Below are 16,900 nucleotides of genomic sequence, written 5' to 3' on the forward strand. Positions count from 1 at the left end.
ACTGCACCAATCCGAACGGCCACGGGCACAATTATAAAGTTGTGATGGTACAGGGAGAGACCGATCCTGCTACAGGAATGATTACGAACCTGGCCAACCTCAAAGTGTGTACGGAGGAAGCAATTATGAAGACCTATGACCATAAGAATCTCCATGTGGATGGGCCATAGTTTGCAGCTGTTGTAAGCACAGCAGAAAATGCAGCCGTATGTATCTGGGAAAACCTCCAGAAATTTCCTCCTCTGGGTGTTCTTTATAAAGTAAAAGTATACAAAACTGACAATAATATGGTCATCTATAAAAGAGAATAGCTTTTAGGGATTAATACCGCAGAAAGAGTAATTTCTTTCCATATTTGAAAAAGGTTGGTGGGTGGGTAGGTAGGTTGGTTTATTTACTTATTTATTTTAGAGAGCATGCATGAGTGCGGAGCTTCGTGTGGGGCTTGATCCCAGCACCCTGAGACCAGGAGCCAAGCTGAAACCAAGAGTCAGAGGCTTAACTGACTGAGCCACCCAGGCGCCCCTTGAAAAAGGTCTTTATCCTCTTGGACTATCAAGAAGTCTTCACGTAACTGTTACACTTCCACACTGTATTCCGGAGCACCTGATGGATTGAGATCATTGTACGTAAGACCTGTTGTGAATTCAAATCGATAAAACCAAACTTGTAAAACATCCCGAGCATCATTTAGAGTCTTTTATCAACATGTGGTACGGAATTTAAAGGCAAAATAAATCAATTTTTGTCCTTCCATTCTCTCGTTTGTAGTATTGTGTTTTTCCTGGTATAATATGAAAAGCAAACATGTTTGTAAGACTTACAGTAGATGAAACTTAAAACACATATACATGTGAGGGCACAGTCTGGAGACAAAGACAACATTCACTTCTTCCTCGATGACGTTTCGAGGGTTCACTCAGTGAAACGTGAGACACGCCAGCCGCCCAGGCCGTGTGCTGGAGGTGGATGTACAAGGACTGAGGGACACACCACTCCTGTGCACATCGCTCGGTGCACTTTTGCACAGCTTGCTAGTGAGGAACAGCACACTCATTGAACATTTGTTGGGAGTATCATCTGTCTGTTTCCAGAACTTTACGGCCACCTGTACAATCTTAATTCAGAAAACTGAAGAAAACTCATATGTATCAAATCCCACGGCCATAACCAACGTGCAAGGATGTTATACTGTAAAGCATCTCTTACATACAGGTTTTCCTAATCGATCCCATTTTGATCTGATCATTAAACTTAGCTGCTTCAGCTGAACTATAAAATAAATAGAAACAGATTCTGTAAGTATTTCTTCTTTCTAGAATGTTCACATTGAATAAGGACAGGCATACATACACACATGGCTAGCTAACCCTAACACTGGCAGCTATCGGGGCACCTGGGTGGCTCAGTGGGTTAAAGCCTCTGCCTTCGGCTCAGGTCATGATCCCAGAGTCCCAGGATTGAGCCCCACATCGGGCTCTCTGCTCAGCGGGGAGCCTGTTTCCTCCTCTCTCTCTGCCTAGTTGTGATTTCTGTCAAATAAATAAAAATATTAAAAAACAAACAAACAAACAAAAAAACCACTGGCAGCTATCATAACGAAACCTTTAACAAATTATCACACCATCTCTCTGTGGAAAACAGAGCACTAGCTTTTCATCTGAATCAGATCTGAGGAGCAATTTTACAATTTCGAGAGCCCAGTATTAACCCAATTTGTCTTTAAACTCTTTCTGTGCCACTTACTAACATTTTTTGAAGTAAAACTATCAAACAGGACAACACAGAGAAGAATAAGGAACTCTCCCTCAAGGGTAGAAAAGCAGGAAAGGTAGACAGGCAGGAAAGCACAGGTGAATTAATTAGACAGCGAAAGGAAGAAAAAAGTGAAAAGTGTGGAGTCTAGCAAAGTGGGGTGTCCTCATCTAATAACATACACCTGCAATCATGAAGAAGAAACTCATCTCTACAGTCAGAAAAGCAGCCAATAGAGGCGCCTGGGTGGCTTAGTGGGTTAAAGCCTCTGCCTTCAGCTCGGGTAATGATCTCAGGGTCCTGGGATAGAGCCCCACATTGGGCTCTCTGCTAGGCAGGGAGCCTGCTTACCCCTCTTTCTTTCTGCCTGCCTCTCTGCTTACTTATGATCTCTGTGAAATAAATAAAATCTTAAAAAAAAAAAGAAAGAAAAGCAGCCAATAAAGGGTCTGATCATACTGGAAGGACTGAGGATGTGGGAAGTAAGACGGCTAGCGTGAACTAAATCCTCATTTTAGGTATAGTGTGTCTTATGTCTAGGACATAAGTCTATGTCCGAAATGGATAAAAATACACCTGCGTATTAGCTAGAAAAATGGAGGTAAACACCAGGGGCCAGTAACAGAAATAATTCAGAACTGATTCCACCGGGGAACAGGTCTGGGGAAGGAGACGGGTCTTCTGTACTCCTTGACTTTTTTTCCCCCACAACTAAGTGTAATTCTTTTTACCAAAAAATAAGTTTTGAAACAGGGATGCTTAAAACGCCGTTCCCAAGATGACCATGCGCAGGCAAAGCGGCAGACTGGGGCTCGGAGGAGCACCACACAAGGGTTTCACGGGTCGTCTCACGGAATCCTCGTTAAGCTCACAGGAAAGGGAGTCTGCGGGGTCTGGACTCACGTCTCCCCGGCTGGCACCAGGTTTTGTACGCTCCCCCAGATAAGGAGCCTTTGGAAAAATCCCTGCGACTCCACAATCAGATGCATAACCTGATCACGTGTCAAAACCAAGCCACAGGGGCACCGGGGTGGCTCCGTGGGTTAAAGCCTCTGCCTGCTGCTCCGGTCATGATCCCAGCGTCCAGGGATGGAGCCCCGCGTCGGGCTCTCTGCTCAGCAGGGAGCCTGCTTCCTCCTCTCTCTCTGCCTGCCTCTCTGCCTACTGTGATCTCTGTCAAATAAATAAATAAAATCTTAAAAAAAAAAAAAAAACCGAGCCACAATTTTCCAAGCAAACCAGGAAAAACACAGAGCGCAGAAGTGAACGCCACTGCAGTGTAATTACCCCGAGAAGCAAAACGAAAGGTTACGAACTACCACGGCCTAAATAACGTAACCCTAGATACGCCGTTACCACGAATTCCGAACAGTCCGTTCAAAGAAAAACGGACTCACTCTCGACCCGCTCTCTGGATTCCCATTTCAGGAGTGCGAGAACGCTCATCTGAAGCGGTTAACCAGCACCGACCTCAGGTCCTCGGTTGTTCGCTCCCTTCCCTCAAGGAGCTGAAAGTCTGCAAACGGCACGGGCACAGGCGTCAGGTAACCACAGAAGCAACAAAGGCCGAAGAGGTCTGAAAATGCTGCAACTCGAAAGCAGCTTCAGTAGGAAGCGTCTTGGCAACACCACAGACTTGAACAAAATGAGATGAAGACAAATTCTCTGTGGATTTTGCTCCAACTGTCTTCGTCACGAGCTCTCCGGGCGCAGTTCTCCGCCGGGGATCAGACGTCCCGGTTGGTTCTGGCGACCCTCACCGCCGCGGAACATACCGCCTGGCCGGGAAGACTTTCGGGGCGCCTGGGAGGCGCAGTGGGTTACGCCTCTGCCTTCGCCTCAGGTCATGGTCCTGGATTGAGCCCCGCGTCCGGCCTCCCTGCTCAGCGGGGAGCCTGCCCCCCCCCGCGCCCCGCCTCTCTGCCCACCTGTGATCTGTCAGATAAATAAGTGAATTGTAAAAAATTTAAAAAATTTTAAAAACATTTAAGAAAGAAAGATAAAGACTTTCAACGCCCAGGACCGGCTTCCAGCAGGCCCCGGGGGGCTCGGTCTTGCTGGCCGGGCTTGCCCTCGGGGCACGGTCCCCAGCGCAGACCCGGCGCCGGTCGCGAGGGGGGCGCGGCTGCAGCGGACGGCGCCCGACCACGACCGCGAGGAAACGAAGCCGACGGGGGTTCGGAGCCCCTGCGGCGCCGCGAGCTCAGCGCGAAGGACGACGACCGGGGCAGGCGTCGGCGGAGGCTGCAGCCAGGCCCGGCGGCTCGTCTCCACGGCGCCCGGCAGGCACCGCTCCGGGCAGGGAGAGCGAAGCGCGCTCGGAGGCCTCGGACGGAACCCGCCGCGCGGACCGCGGCCTCCGCCTGCGGGCGCCCTCCGAGCGCTCCCGGAGACCACGGCGGGCTGGGAGGCGGCGACCCACGCTCGGGGCGCCTCTGCCGGCGGCCCCCGCCTCGCACGTCCACCCCGCACCCGCACCCGCCCGGCCCGCAGCGCCGGCGGCCTCTGCCCCGCACGCCCCGAGACCCAGCCCGGGAGCGCGGGGTCCGGAACGCTCGCCCCAGCGCGGACCCGCGGGCGGAGCTTCCCGCAACCCCCGAGCCGGTCCCGACCCTGCGCCGCGGCACGCGCTCCCCGAAGCCGCCGCTTCCGCCGACAGCCCCGCCGCGGGGGGCACGCGCCTCCCGCCGACCCGCCCCAGGTCTGAGGGCGCTTCCGGACCCCGAGGCCCGGGGCACCCGCGGCCGCTCCGCGTCCGAGTGACCTTGGCCAAACACGCCTCCCCGCGCGCGGAAGGCTCGGGCGGGGCGACGCTAACTCTGGAGCCCCGGGCCTCAGGCGGGGGAAGCGGCCCCGGGGCGGCACGCGGGGTCGCGACCTGCACCGCGACGCAGCCCCGCGGGCCTCCGAGAACGTCCAGCTGCCCTCGGGGTCGGCCCCACCGCTCAGGCGACCTCCGCGCCGGCCCGCAGACCCGCCTCAGGCCGTGCCGGGGCCGGGCGAACTCGGCGACCGCTTCGCCCCGACGGCACCGTCCTGCCCCGGGGACCTCGGCGCCCGCCCGCCCCGCGGCGCCAACTCACCGCCCTGGACAGTGCCAGGCGCCGGGCGCCCAACAGCCGAGACACCGCCCGGACCCCCGACATGTCCGTCCTCCAGAGCGCGGTCCCACCAGCCCCCGCGCCTGGCTGCGCCTGCGCACCTAGCCGCGTCCGGGCCGGGGACGCGGGGACACCGCGCCTGCGCACCACACCGCGACCCCGGGTGGGGGGCGGGGGCATTGCGCCTGCGCACAGGAACGGCGGACAGTGGCGCTGAGCGGATCTGTCGCTCCCCGCCCCGGGGTAGGTTGCGGACCCGGCGGTGTTCGCCGAGCGGCCGGGCCCTGGGCGGTGTTCGGGAGGGGCCGGGGATCGGTCCGGGGCCAGGCGTAGATCGGCGGCCTAGGGAGAAGTCGGGGGGCATGGGTGTAGTTCGGGGTCGGGAGAGCTCGGGGTGGGTCTGGGGTCGGAGCAGGTCAGGCCGCCGGGCCGGGTGTCGGGGTGGGGGCGGGCGCCCGGGTGACACCGGGAGCGGCAATGGGGCGCCGGGCGGGGTCTGGGTCAGCTCCCCGGCCCAAGGGTCTTCGCGGACTCGCCCGATCGCGCCCCCGGCCGTGAGGGGTGCGCTCCGCGTGTGTGTGTGTGTGTGTGTGTGTGTGTGTGTGTGTGTGTGAGAGCCGAGCGTGCCGTGACCCCGACCCGGAATCTCCCGTGGGGCCCGGTGGGAGGTAGACTGTCCTCCGGCCTGTGTTTCGGTTTGCGTCGTGAAGACCCTGCACGGCGGGGGCCCGGGCGCTCCTGGTTCCTTGCCTTTTCCCCAGGATCTGACGGAATAGCGCAGCGACGTGCAGCAGGCGCCCCCGAGCAGCCCCCCACCCCCGAGCAGCCCCCCACCCCCGAGCAGCCCCCCACCCCCGGCTCCATCCCAGGGCTGGACCCTGACCTGAGCCGAGGGCAGAGCTTAACCACGAGCCCCCCAGGCGCTCCCAGGCGCTCTGTTTTATTCCCTTTTAGGTTGTTTCCAAGATCTTCCTTATTTAGGGTTAGGTTTTTGTCAGACTCTGTGTTCCCTCGGGCCCTGGGCGGGGTGGGCTCCCAGGAAATGAGGGCGAGTCTGCATAGACCCTGCGGAGGGCTCTGCAGTTTTGTACTTGAGATAGCTCAGTTCTCATGCATAGTTGCCGCAAACTCCTTAACCCAGTATTTTTGGCATTTCTTTATTGCCAACTAGAATTTTATATTTTTAAGTGTTAAGTCTTTATTGAAAACCCTATTAAGATTTTTCAGAATGGAATTGGGTTCCTTCTTTGCTCTGTAAGCCTCGATCGTTTCTTTCGTAATCAGTGTGTATTGTGCGTGGCCGTCAGGTAGAAGTTGAACGTCTCATCGCTCTGTTTTGTGGAAGTGTCCGACCTAGTGTAGGTTCTTAGTAAATCGGTGAGTCCGTGTTAGCGTGAGACCCAGCCCGGGTACTGAGAGGCAGCAGAGCTTTAAGCAGAAACATCTGTCATTACGGGGAAGATGCCACCAAAGTCAGGAGGCACCAGAGCCTTCCTAGCACTGTCCTCATCCTGGCGAGACACCTCTCCGTGGCCTTGGGGGCATCATTTCCCGAGGCAGCCCGGTTTGCTTTCACACCTTCCTGCTTACATGTCTTGTGTCCAGCCGCGCTGCGAAGCTCTGTGTAGCGGAGATCTTCCCTCGCGGGCCTCGTGTTTCACTTGAGACCTCTCTCTCCCGCTCACTGTATCCCGATACTGTCTGAGGCCTCGTGTTTCCCGCTTTCATTCGTAAGGCTCAGTGCTACGCGGCTCGTGGCTGGACCCGAGCCAAGTGCATGGTAACAGTTGTGACGGGCCCTCTTTGGGGTTTTTTCTTATTTACATGGTTAATGGTTTTATTATTTACTTCAAGGTGCATCTCCATGAATAACTTAAATGACCCTCCAAATTGGAATATCCGACCTAATTCCAGGGCTGACGGCGGTGATGGAAGCAGATGGAATTATGCCCTGTTGGTTCCAATGCTGGGATTGGCTGCTTTTCGTAAGTCATGGTTTTCCTCATGTTTGCATTTGGGGGGCTGGAACTGTGGACCCCAAAGACCTTGGGCTTTGGACCCTGACAGATGCAAGTGTACACCCTAGTGTTATCCCATACAGTAAGTGCGAAGCAAATTACTTAATGCCCTGAGCCTCAGTGTCCCTGTCTGCTGAAGCACTGTGAGGGCTAAACAAAACAAGGGGCTTGCTGTGGTGGGCTTTCGGAACTGGCCCCGGCTCCATTCCAGACTTCCCACTCTGAAGGGGGCTCTGGGTTCAGTCGTCCGCGTCAGGACCGACAGGGAAGAATAAAATAGGTGTAAACAAACCCGTTCGGTCCTCTGTTTCATGTTTAGGGAGTCAGTCTTAAAACCTCTGCTCAGCCTGGCCAGCTTCTCTCCGGTCTGCATACCACTTTGGGGAAGTCACCAGTTTCCGGTCAGTTACAGTTACTCCAGCCCTAAGCTTTTATTTTCCACTTCATGATAGTTTTCTGACGTCCAGGAATTGGTTTTATGTCTCGTCATATCCCACAGTTTTGGGTGCACCGAAGAGTATGAGAAACTGAGTAAGTGAATGGAAGAAAAGCACAACTGTCCTCAGTTTGCTGTGACACTTTTATGGAGACTTTTTTTATGTGCTTGGATTTCTCAGGTCAGCAGACTTACCTTAGAGGCGGTGAAGGCATTTATCAACATGGGTTTACACCCATGTTTGGCAATATAGTCTCTATTTGTTATTTACTTATTTATTGGAGGGGTGACGTGTGGGGAGGGGCAGAGGGAGAGAGAGAATCTCAAGCAGACGCGCCAGTGAGCGTGGAGCCTGACGCAGGGCTCGATCTCACAACTCCGGATCATGACCCGACCCAAAGCCAAGAGCCATCCAGGTGCCGCTTGGCAATGAAATTTCTAAACTGTGTAGTAAAACATTTTTGGAGAATCCTTACAAGAATGCAGAGGTTAAAGTTTCTGCGATCATGCTCGCTAAGCAAGACAACCAAGAAGAAAATACAAAATATTCATTGATCTTCTCAGGGACAGAAAGCAACATTTCGGAAGTCCAAGAAGGCGAGAACTTCAGAAGTGAAGGTGGCTAGGAAAGGCCATAAAAGCTAGAGTCTGGAAAACAAATGGGACATGGGGGTCGCCCCAGGGCCTATCCCCGCCTCAAGACTGATTAGTCACTGTTAGTCAGTCCTGTGAGGCCTCCCAGTTCCCTCACCAAGTTCGTCACCCTGGCCACAGGCGAGGGGCAGCGAAGGGTAGGGAGAGCTTTGCCGGACAGCAGGCTGCTGAGCTTCCAGGTGGCATGACCCGTGCGGCTGGGCTTGGATCTGCCGGGTCTCTGACCCAGGAGCAGGCACTGTGCACATCACGGACCCGGAAAAAGCAGCCGCTTTTCTCAGCCTCCACGGGAGTCGGTGTTTCGCTTTTTAAGAACGTGCCAAAACGGTTTCACGAGTGCTGGGACCATTTTGCAGCCACGTCAGCACCGTGCGAGCTCCCTGTTGTCTTTGAATTGGGCCCATTCTGGTTTCTGTTACATTTCCCTGAGCGCGGCCAACGTTGACCATCTGTTCACATTCCTGTTCGCTGTCCGTATAGCCTCCTCCATGGCATGTCGTTCCTGTCTTCCGGCCACTGCCTAATTGCATTGTGGTTTTGGGTTGAGTTTTGAGAGATTTTTATTAGATTCTAGTATTTTTTTGGTATTTAGTTTGTCAGTATCTTTTTCCACTCTGTAGCTTGTTTTGTTTTGTTTTGTTTTATTCTCTAAATGGAGGCTTTCACAGAGCAAAGGTTTTAATTTTGATGAAGTCCAGTCTTGGTTTTTTCTTTCATGGGTCGTGCTTTTCCTCCTGAGAGCATTTTGCCCAGCCCTAGACCCTGAACGTTCTGTCCCACATTGTTTCTTGAAAGTTTAGGTAAGTCCATGATCCATTTTGAGGTTTTTGGTTTTTGGCTTTTTTTTTTTTTTTTCAGTATAACATATGGGACTTGGGTTTTCTTTCTTCCTTTCCAGGCTGTTTGCCTTCTATTTCCTCTTCTGTTACTTGCTTTCTTGCTCTGACACCTCCAGGCCTCCACTGAAAAGTTCCCGTCTGATGGGAGGAACATTCTGTCTTCACCATTAAGGGCGGTGTTAGCTGTGGGCTTTCATGGCTGTTCTTTATGAAGGCACAGAAGCTCCCCTCAGTGTTATTTTTTGAGTTTTTTCCCCCGTGGGTGCTGAATTTTATCACACGTTTTTCTGTATCCGTTGACGGGATCGTGTGATTTTTCTTCTTCAGACTATACATATGTTGATTGATTTTTGACTGTTGAACCAGTCTTATGTTTTTGGAATAATCTCCACTTTGTGGGGGTGGGGAGCTCAGGTGGTGCATGATCTCACAGGTCGTGGGATCCAGTCCCATCTCTGGCTTTGAGCTCAGCAGGGAGTCTCCTGGAAGATTCTCTCCCTCTGCCCCTCCCCTGCTCCCATGCGCTTGGTCTCACTCTCTCTAGTATAAATAAATAAATCTTTAAAAACTAATCTCCAGGGGTGCCTGGGGAACTCAGTGGGTTAAAGCCTCTGCCTTCAGCTCAGGTCATGATCCCAGGGTCTTGGGATCGAGCCCCACATCGGGCTCTCTGCTCCGCGGGGAGCCTGCTTCCTCCTCTCTCTCTGCCTGCCTCTCTGCCTACTTGTGCGCACGCTCTCTCTCTCTCTGTCAAATGAATAAATAAAAAAAACCCAATAAAAATAAAAGTAAAAACGAATTTCTACTTGGTAATGGCATATAACCCTTGTTGTGTGTTGTGGAACTGCCTGCGGCGGTCTCCCTCCCAGGGCGTTGGGTCTGCTCACGTGGGTTGTTACTCCGGCCCTTCCGCAGGGTTCGCTCTTCTCCGCACTTACTTCAGCATCACGGTTTCTACGTCAGTTACTGTATTTTTCAGTTCAAAACCTTCATTTGCTTGTTTTTGTATCTCCTTCTTCTGTGCTCAGGCTTTGTATTATCATGTCTGCTCTTCACTCTTTGTCCGGCGCCTGGGTGGCTCAGTTGGTTGGGCAACTGCCTTTGGCTCCGGTCATGATCCTGGAGTCCCCCCATCAACTCCTGAGTCTAGCTCCATGCTCAGCGGGGAGTCTGCTTCCCCCTCCGACCCTCCCCACCTCACACTCTCTCTCTCATTCTCTCTCTCAAATAATAAAATCTTTTAAAAAAAATTGATAAACTCTTTGTCAGGTAACCCTAACATCTCTGTTCCCTCAGTATCGGTACCCACTAATTATCTGTTTAAGTTCTGTTTGAGATCTTTCTAATCCATGGCATGACAGTGATCTTCGATGGAAATCTCTGTGTTTGGGGCATTACGTCATGAGACTGACCTTCATTGGGACATTCTGCGACTAGCTTCGTGGCTGGGGCTCTGGCAGGGGAGGGTGCTGCGGCCTCAATCCCGGGTGGGGATGGAAGCCCAGGCTCCCCAGTCAGCCTCTGGTCCCCAGACACCAAGAGGAAGGGTCCCCTCATCACCTCTGGGCAGGAGTGGGGGTGCAGCTCCCCCAGGTTTCCACTGATGCTCCCTCGCTGGGAGAGGTAGGAGGGTCTGGCTTCTGCTCCCCACTTGGCCACCTCGGACCCCACTCCCAGGGGAGCAGGAGGGGCTCCCATCGGCCTTTGCCCACTGGCTGGCGATGGGGCCACAGTGACTGTGCTGTTTGGCCGAACGGTGTAGTTTCTGTTGAAGTTCCCTGTCCTGCTAGGCCAGCCTAGCAGCCCCTCGGCCAGAGAGAGCAGACCCGTGTGGGGCTTTTTGAAAGAAAATCTTCACCTCGGCATTTCAGCTCCAGGTCGAGAAAGTGTGAGGCAAACTGAACCCCCAGGTGATCCCCCACCATAGCGTTCCTCGGGCCTCCAGCTCCCTTGGTGGCCTGCCCGAGGTTCTCCCCCTTTAAGAGCCCCCTTGTGTTTGTCCTACTTACAATGTAGGGTTTGCGGGGCGGGAAGAATAGGAAAGAGTGCTTCTGTTCCATTCCCCCAAAAGCAGGAGCCCCCTCTCTTCTCTGCCTTTGGAAATGGGGGCACAGTTGTGTCTGCCCAGAGTCCTAAGGCAGCGTTCTCCAGGATCAGACCCAGACTTCAGGTTTTTCCCTTTGCTTCCACACTTTCCTCCACATACCTCCGTGGTAATCTCCCCTGTGTCTGTCCCACCTCTTCCTGGAGGCCTTCCTGATGCGGTGGACTTCCCGTAAACAGCCTGGGCTGTGCGGTCTGGCGTGCAGTTGTGTGTGTCCCGCATCGGTTGCCACTTGTTCGGGTGTCGGTGTGTTAGATTGTCCCTGGGTTAAGGTGGGAGTGGCCGCCTCTGCCCCTGCCGCCCCCTGCCCCCACCTCTGATCGTCCACTTCTTCCCAGAGCCGATGAGGACCTCTGCTGTTCCGCACCTGCTCACTTCCAGAATGTGCCCCCGCTCCTCGCTGGAAGCCCTGCACCGAGTCCAGGAAGCAGTCTGCTCAGGACATGATGCCCACTCCTATCCCTGTTCCTTCTGCCTAGAGGGACCTTTCCTACCAGCTGCCGCTTGTTTTGCCAGACTGGTTCCCATTCACCTCTTTCATGAACCCCACCCCGACCACACCCCAGACCAAATTCTTCCTTCTTTCCCCGCTTCTCACAGACCTCTCAGTGCTTAGCAAGTGGTCAGTTCCCCCGTCTGTGTGCTTCAGTGAGGGGAGGAGATGGAGAGTGGAGAGGCTTTGCGAGTTTCCATTACCCGTAGGACTAGACATGTTTTACGTTGAGGAAGGGATGCGTTTGGTCTTCGCTTAGAGTTGGGGCGGTACCAGCTCTCAAGTGGAAATGACTTTCAGGCACACGCAGATACGCCTGGGAGGGCGGCTCCCAGGGGACATGGGCGGGGGAGCCGAATGGCTAGGACACCACCTTGAGCGTTGGGGAGGGAAGAGGAGCCTCCCCGGCACTGGGTTTCTGCATGTAGCAGAGGACAGAGGCCGAGCTGCTCCTCAGTCCGTCCCACGTTTCCGAGAGTCGAGTGTCCCTGGTTTGGGGAACGGGAGCCTGACCGTGTCTGGAGCTTGAACATCTTCCTCCCCTGGTTTTAATGTGCCCTTGTTAGACTGGAAGCAGGACGAGCAGGCAAGTCTGCATGCACTTTGCAATCACTCAGTTCTGTAATCACCAGCTGACAGCAGTGGCCCTCTAGACCTTGGCACACTGTGGCCAGAGCAGGCATTGTGGTGAGTTGAGAGCAAAAGAAAGCGGTGGGTCATTTCAGCCGTGGAAGATGAGGAGGCTGGAAGGGGAAATGTCAGCCGCCCTGTTGTCCTTTGGGAGCCCTTTTCTGGCTTTAGGCTAAGAATTTGATGAATATATGGTTTCCTACAAAATGTTATCTGTACCTTTCAGGGCTCAAGATTTTATGGAAATGCTGTTCTTAGCTGCTTTACGTTTTTTCAAAATCAGGATTACAAAACCTCACCTCTGACTTTCCATTAAGTGTGTTTTCTCCCCCAATTTATTCCTGTCAGGTTGGATTTGGTCCAGGGAGTCCCAGAAAGAAATAGAAAAAGAGAGAGAAGCATACCGTCAGAGAACAGCCGCTTTCCAGCGGGATCTCGAAGCCAAGTACCACGCGGTGATCTCAGAAAACCGGCGTGCCGTGGCTCGCTTGTCCTTGGAACTCGAGAAGGAACAAAACAGAACGACGAGTTACCGAGAAGCCCTTATCTCTCAGGGGCGCAAGTTGGTAGAAGAAAGGAAGCTTCTGGAACAGGAGCGGGCTCAGGTCATGCAAGAAAAGAGACAGTTGCAGCCTCTGAGAAGCGCGTATCTGAGCTTCCTGGAGAAGGAGGACGACTGGCAGAGGAGGGCCAGGCTCGTGCTGAAGGAGTTCGAGGACGCCCTGGCCGAGCGGCAGAGCATCTACTGCAGCCTGCTGCTGCCCCGCCGCAGGCGGCTGGAGATCGAGAAGGACTTGCTGGTGCGGGCGTCCACGGACCCGGTGGCCGCGGAGCTGCAGACGGCGGCCGGCCTGACCGACATATTCCAGCACGACACGCACTGCGGCGGCGTCTGGAACGGCGGCGGGCGCCGCCACGGCAGGCTCATGTGGCTGTATCTCAGGTACTGGGAGCTGAGCGCCGAGCTGAGGAAGCGGCGGCGGGTGGAGGCCGCCATCCTGGGGGACGGGCCGGAGCCCCGCGTGCCGCCGGCGACGCCCTGAGGCCCCCGGTGCCGCCGCGCCGGTTCCTCCCGCCGCGGGCGCCTGCGGCCGCCGTCACACACCACTGCGTCCTCCCACCCCGTCCGCGCGGCCCGGGGTCCCCTCCTTGGCCCTCTGCAGCCACGGAGGATGCAGGTTCCCGGAGGACTTTCTTGAAGCGGAGCCGTTGCATGAGGCTGAACAGGATTACGCACCCTCCTGCCTTTGCTGTGGGTAAGATGTTTCCGGAAAGTCAAATCCGGTACCGATCCTCTCCAGGTAGTCTTCGGTCTGTTTCTGTCACGCCCCAAATAAATGCTGCTTTCTCCTCCAGTGACCTCTCTCTCCCCTAGAATCATAAATAGACGTTGTCGGGCAGTGGCTGGAACGGCCTAAGGACGACCGAAAATAGTAACATTGTCAAGGGTTCCTGCGGGCCTGAGCGTCTCTCCCCGCCCAAGGGAGAGAACGTGCTGCTTGTACCCGGTCGGCACCCGGGACGCGTTTGGGACTGGGCTCGTGTCTGCATTTGGTCAGCGTGTGTCCTTTGCCGCCGTGGTCTCACGTGTCCTTTGCCGCCGTGGTCTCACGTGTCCTTTGCCGCCGTGGTCTGTAATAAACGATTCTTGAATCTAAAAGCAACAGTACCGCCTCCGTGTGCAGTTTACTTCACTCTTTATAAAATGGTTTTACACAGATTCTCTCCATTTTAGCCCAAACTGATCAGAGGTGGGCACCGGCCCGTTTTCCACAAAGCTGAGGTGAGTCGGCCTCTCGTGTGTCACCCCTGCAGGCCCGGTGGGGGGAACGTGCAGCAAAATCAGCAGAGAACGGGACCCCTGGGTGGCTCTGACTTTGGTTCAGTTCATGACCTCAGGGTCCCGGGATCGAGCCCCCTCGGGAGCTCTACTCTGGGCACAAAGTCTTGTTCCTCTGCTCCTGCCCCCGTTAGCGCTCGCTCGCTCGCTCAGATAAGTCCGTAAAATCTTCAAAGAGAAAATCAGCAGAGGGAAAGGCATGCGGGGCCGAGTGAGGACCCTGTGCAGCTTCCAGAATCCTCCCCCGGGGGTCGTGGGACTGGAATGCTCCCTCCCACCGCCCCCACCACCAGCAAGGAGTGTGAACTGTCCCCAACCTGGGACCCCCAGAGACAGCCCGGGGCTGGTGTGGACCCCTGGCCATGTGGGTATCCTCTGCAGACGCCCAGAAGGAAAGCTGGCATCCCCTCAAACTGCACATTTAGACACGGTGGGCTGCCCTTACTGGTCCGTGGCTGGGGGACCCTCCCCGAATCCAGGTTCCCCGTGCCACGCCGGGACCAGCCTTGCAACAGGCTTGCAGGAGGCCCACGGCCTTTGCGTGCAGGTGAGGCAGCAGGCCTGCAGTCAGGAGAGGCTGGGCGGGGCACGGCCCCAGAGCTCCCGGTGACTCAGCTGCTTGGCCGTCCAGCAGCAGCTGCACGGAGGCCCGCCTGCTTCGGAGCCCTGTTTCCACCCGGGCCGCCTGCCTGTGGCAGGGAGACAAACTTAGAAACACTAAGCTGACAAAAAACTTCCTAATTGTTGGAGAATGTCAGAGCCGGGTTTGGTCTGGGGCCCAAAATGCTGAGGACTTCGGCCAGTGGATCCGCGTGGTTTAGGCTCACATGTGGTTTTTTATCTTTGGAGCAATTTCAGAGACGAGAAAGTGGCTCAATGACCGCGAGGTCCCCCGCGGGGCTGGGGCCGCGCCTCCGAGTCTGCTCTCAGCTGCCGTGACCTGCCCAAGACAGTGTCATGCTTTTCTCCTCCAGCGGCTCCTCGGGTCGCCTTTATGCTCTACTGTCCCCACTTGATCCAAACAAAACTCACTCAGGTCAGTCTGAACCGACAAGTTTCTGGTTGTTTGTACCATGTAGAGTGGTGTCCGCCTGGTCTCTGGCACTCCACGGACTCTCCAGGGACCCTTGGATAAACCACCTAATTGCCCTTGGTTTTGTCTGAAAAAGGAGGGACATTCGGGGGCCCTGGGTACCACAGTGGGTTGAGCAGCCGACCTGGTTTTGGCTCCGGTCATGAGCTCAGGGTTGTGGGACTGAGCCCTGTGTCACAGATTCTCTCTCTCTCCCTCTCTGCCCCGTCTCCCTCGTGCTCTGTGTCTCTCTCTCTGATAAATAAGTAAATCTTTAAAAAAAAAAAAGAGGAAAAGGAGCCCCTGGGTGACCCAGTAGTTGGGTGTTTGCTCTCAGCTCAGGTCATGATCTCAGGGTCCTGGGATCGAGCCCCACGTTGGGCTCCCCGCTCAGCGGGAAGCCTGCTTCTCCCTCTCCCACTACCCCTGCTTGTGTTCCCTCTCTCGCTGTGTCTCTCTGTCAAATAAATAAAATTTTTAAAAAAGAGGAAAATTCAGCCAGTCATTGAGTCAGTTAATTTCAAGGAGAATTATTATTCCTTGCCCTAGTTTCTAATGTCCGGCAGGCTGTGAGTCTAGCCTTCAGCAGCGTGGGGACTGCGTTCTGAGAATTCAAGTCTGCTTAGACACTGCAGAATCGGAAACTTGCCGCAGGAATTGATGCTGGGCTACGTTTCCTTCACAGCAACTCTGCCTTCTACGAGCAAGTTTAATTGAGGGTGATTGGATGCCGTCCATCTTTTTAACATTGATTCTGTTAGGCTGGAAATGTGATGACTTCACAGATGAAGTCGTCTTCATCTTCATCGAGTCATTGGTGATGACGTCACAGAGGAGGTCTGGACTAAGTGACACGACGGTGAAGCGTTACTGAACTAAAAGCATTTTATTTCATTTTTTTATTTTTAAAAGTTTTTATTTATTTATTTATTTGACAGACAGAGATCACAAGTAGGCAGAGAGGCAGGCAGAGAGAGGAGGGGGAAGCAGGCTCCCCGCTGAGCAGAAACCCCAACGCAGGGCTCTATCCCAGGACCCTGAAATCATGACCTGAGCCGAAGGCAGAGGCTTAACCCACTGAGCCACCCAGGCGCCCCTAAAAGCATTTTAACTTGAGAAGAGGAATAGGAGCCAGGATCTGTTTGGTGTGTGTGCAGGGTCTGTGGGGACTTGGGAGTCAGATGTCATTGTCCAGGCTGCTTTCTGGGTGGTCTCAGTAACTGAAACCCTGAGCCCGCAAGGCAAGGAGGACGCTCCAGGGTAAAAGGGGCCAGGGCTGAGGCGAGGCCTGTCTTGAGGGAGCCTGTGTGTGCCGGTCAGGAGAAGGGGGCATTTCATGGCCTGTGATTTTAATAGATCTGGGGACCCTGTGGGTGGGGTTATAGTGACTTACGCAGGAAGGGCTTTGGGGGGGGTCACCCTCTGCTTTCTAACCGTGCTTACTGTGAAAGCACCTATTTCAGGGAGTTTTACTTTGCACTAAGGTTGGAAGACACAGGATGTTCCCCAAATAAAACAAGAAGCCAGCGGTGATTCTGTAAATTAATCCCAATCAATTTATTTGTTAGATATGCTTCTCCCCCTAAACGTTCATAGAGGCAGAGAGTTCTCATATGCATTTCATGTGTGTGTCTATGATGCGCGTGTGGACAGACAGATGAACTGTTGGATTTCATGGTCACAAAGTGACGCTACGGACACCGCACCAATGACGCGATGTTATGACAGGGAAGCGACTTCACCAAAGAACCTGCATGTTTTTGAAAACAGAAGTTGTGGACGCCTGGGGGGCTCAGTCGGTGAAGCGTCTGCCTTCGGCCTAGGTCATGGTCCCAGGGTCACGGGATCGAGCCCCACATGGGGCTCCCTGCTCGGCGGGGAGCCTGCTTCTCTCTCTCCCTCTGCCTGCTGCTCCCCTTGCTTGTGTGCTCTCTCTCTCTGACAAAGAAAGAAAATCT

The 16,900-nt window shown here is 54.5% G+C and overlaps 2 protein-coding genes across 3 annotated transcripts in view; one reads left to right on the top strand and one right to left on the bottom strand.

Annotated features, from left to right (window-relative positions):
* SDHA (succinate dehydrogenase complex flavoprotein subunit A) overlaps nt 1-4,993 on the bottom strand; it is a 28,746-nt gene extending 23,753 nt beyond the window's left edge. The window contains exon 1 of one of the 2 annotated variants that reach the window (XM_046000681.1): nt 4,839-4,993. In XM_046000681.1, the coding sequence (XP_045856637.1) occupies nt 4,839-4,901 (63 nt within the window). In that variant the 5' untranslated portion in view covers nt 4,902-4,993. The remainder of the gene's footprint in view (nt 1-4,838) is intronic. The other variant, XM_046000682.1, reaches the window with a different exon arrangement.
* A 21-nt stretch (nt 4,994-5,014) lies between these two features.
* On the top strand, nt 5,015-13,686 carry CCDC127 (coiled-coil domain containing 127). The gene is made up of 3 exons (XM_046000684.1): nt 5,015-5,099; nt 6,711-6,841; nt 12,379-13,686. Exons 2-3 carry the CDS (start codon nt 6,721-6,723, stop codon nt 13,071-13,073), a joined length of 816 nt encoding a protein of 271 aa, XP_045856640.1. The 5' UTR covers nt 5,015-5,099; nt 6,711-6,720; the 3' UTR covers nt 13,074-13,686.
* The last annotated feature ends 3,214 nt before the right edge of the window (nt 13,687-16,900 follow it).

The sequence above is a fragment of the Meles meles genome, chromosome 3 (assembly GCF_922984935.1).
Source record: "Meles meles chromosome 3, mMelMel3.1 paternal haplotype, whole genome shotgun sequence".
NCBI classification, from domain to species: Eukaryota; Metazoa; Chordata; class Mammalia; order Carnivora; family Mustelidae; genus Meles; species Meles meles.

Bases quoted from the DNA above. Each gene is read 5' to 3' on its own strand.
- CCDC127 (XM_046000684.1), top strand. From the start codon at position 6,721: ATGAATAACTTAAATGACCCTCCAAATTGGAATATCCGACCTAATTCC. The intron at 6,842-12,378 runs GTAAGTCATGGT...TATTCCTGTCAG, and splicing joins GCTGGGATTGGCTGCTTTTC to GTTGGATTTGGTCCAGGGAG.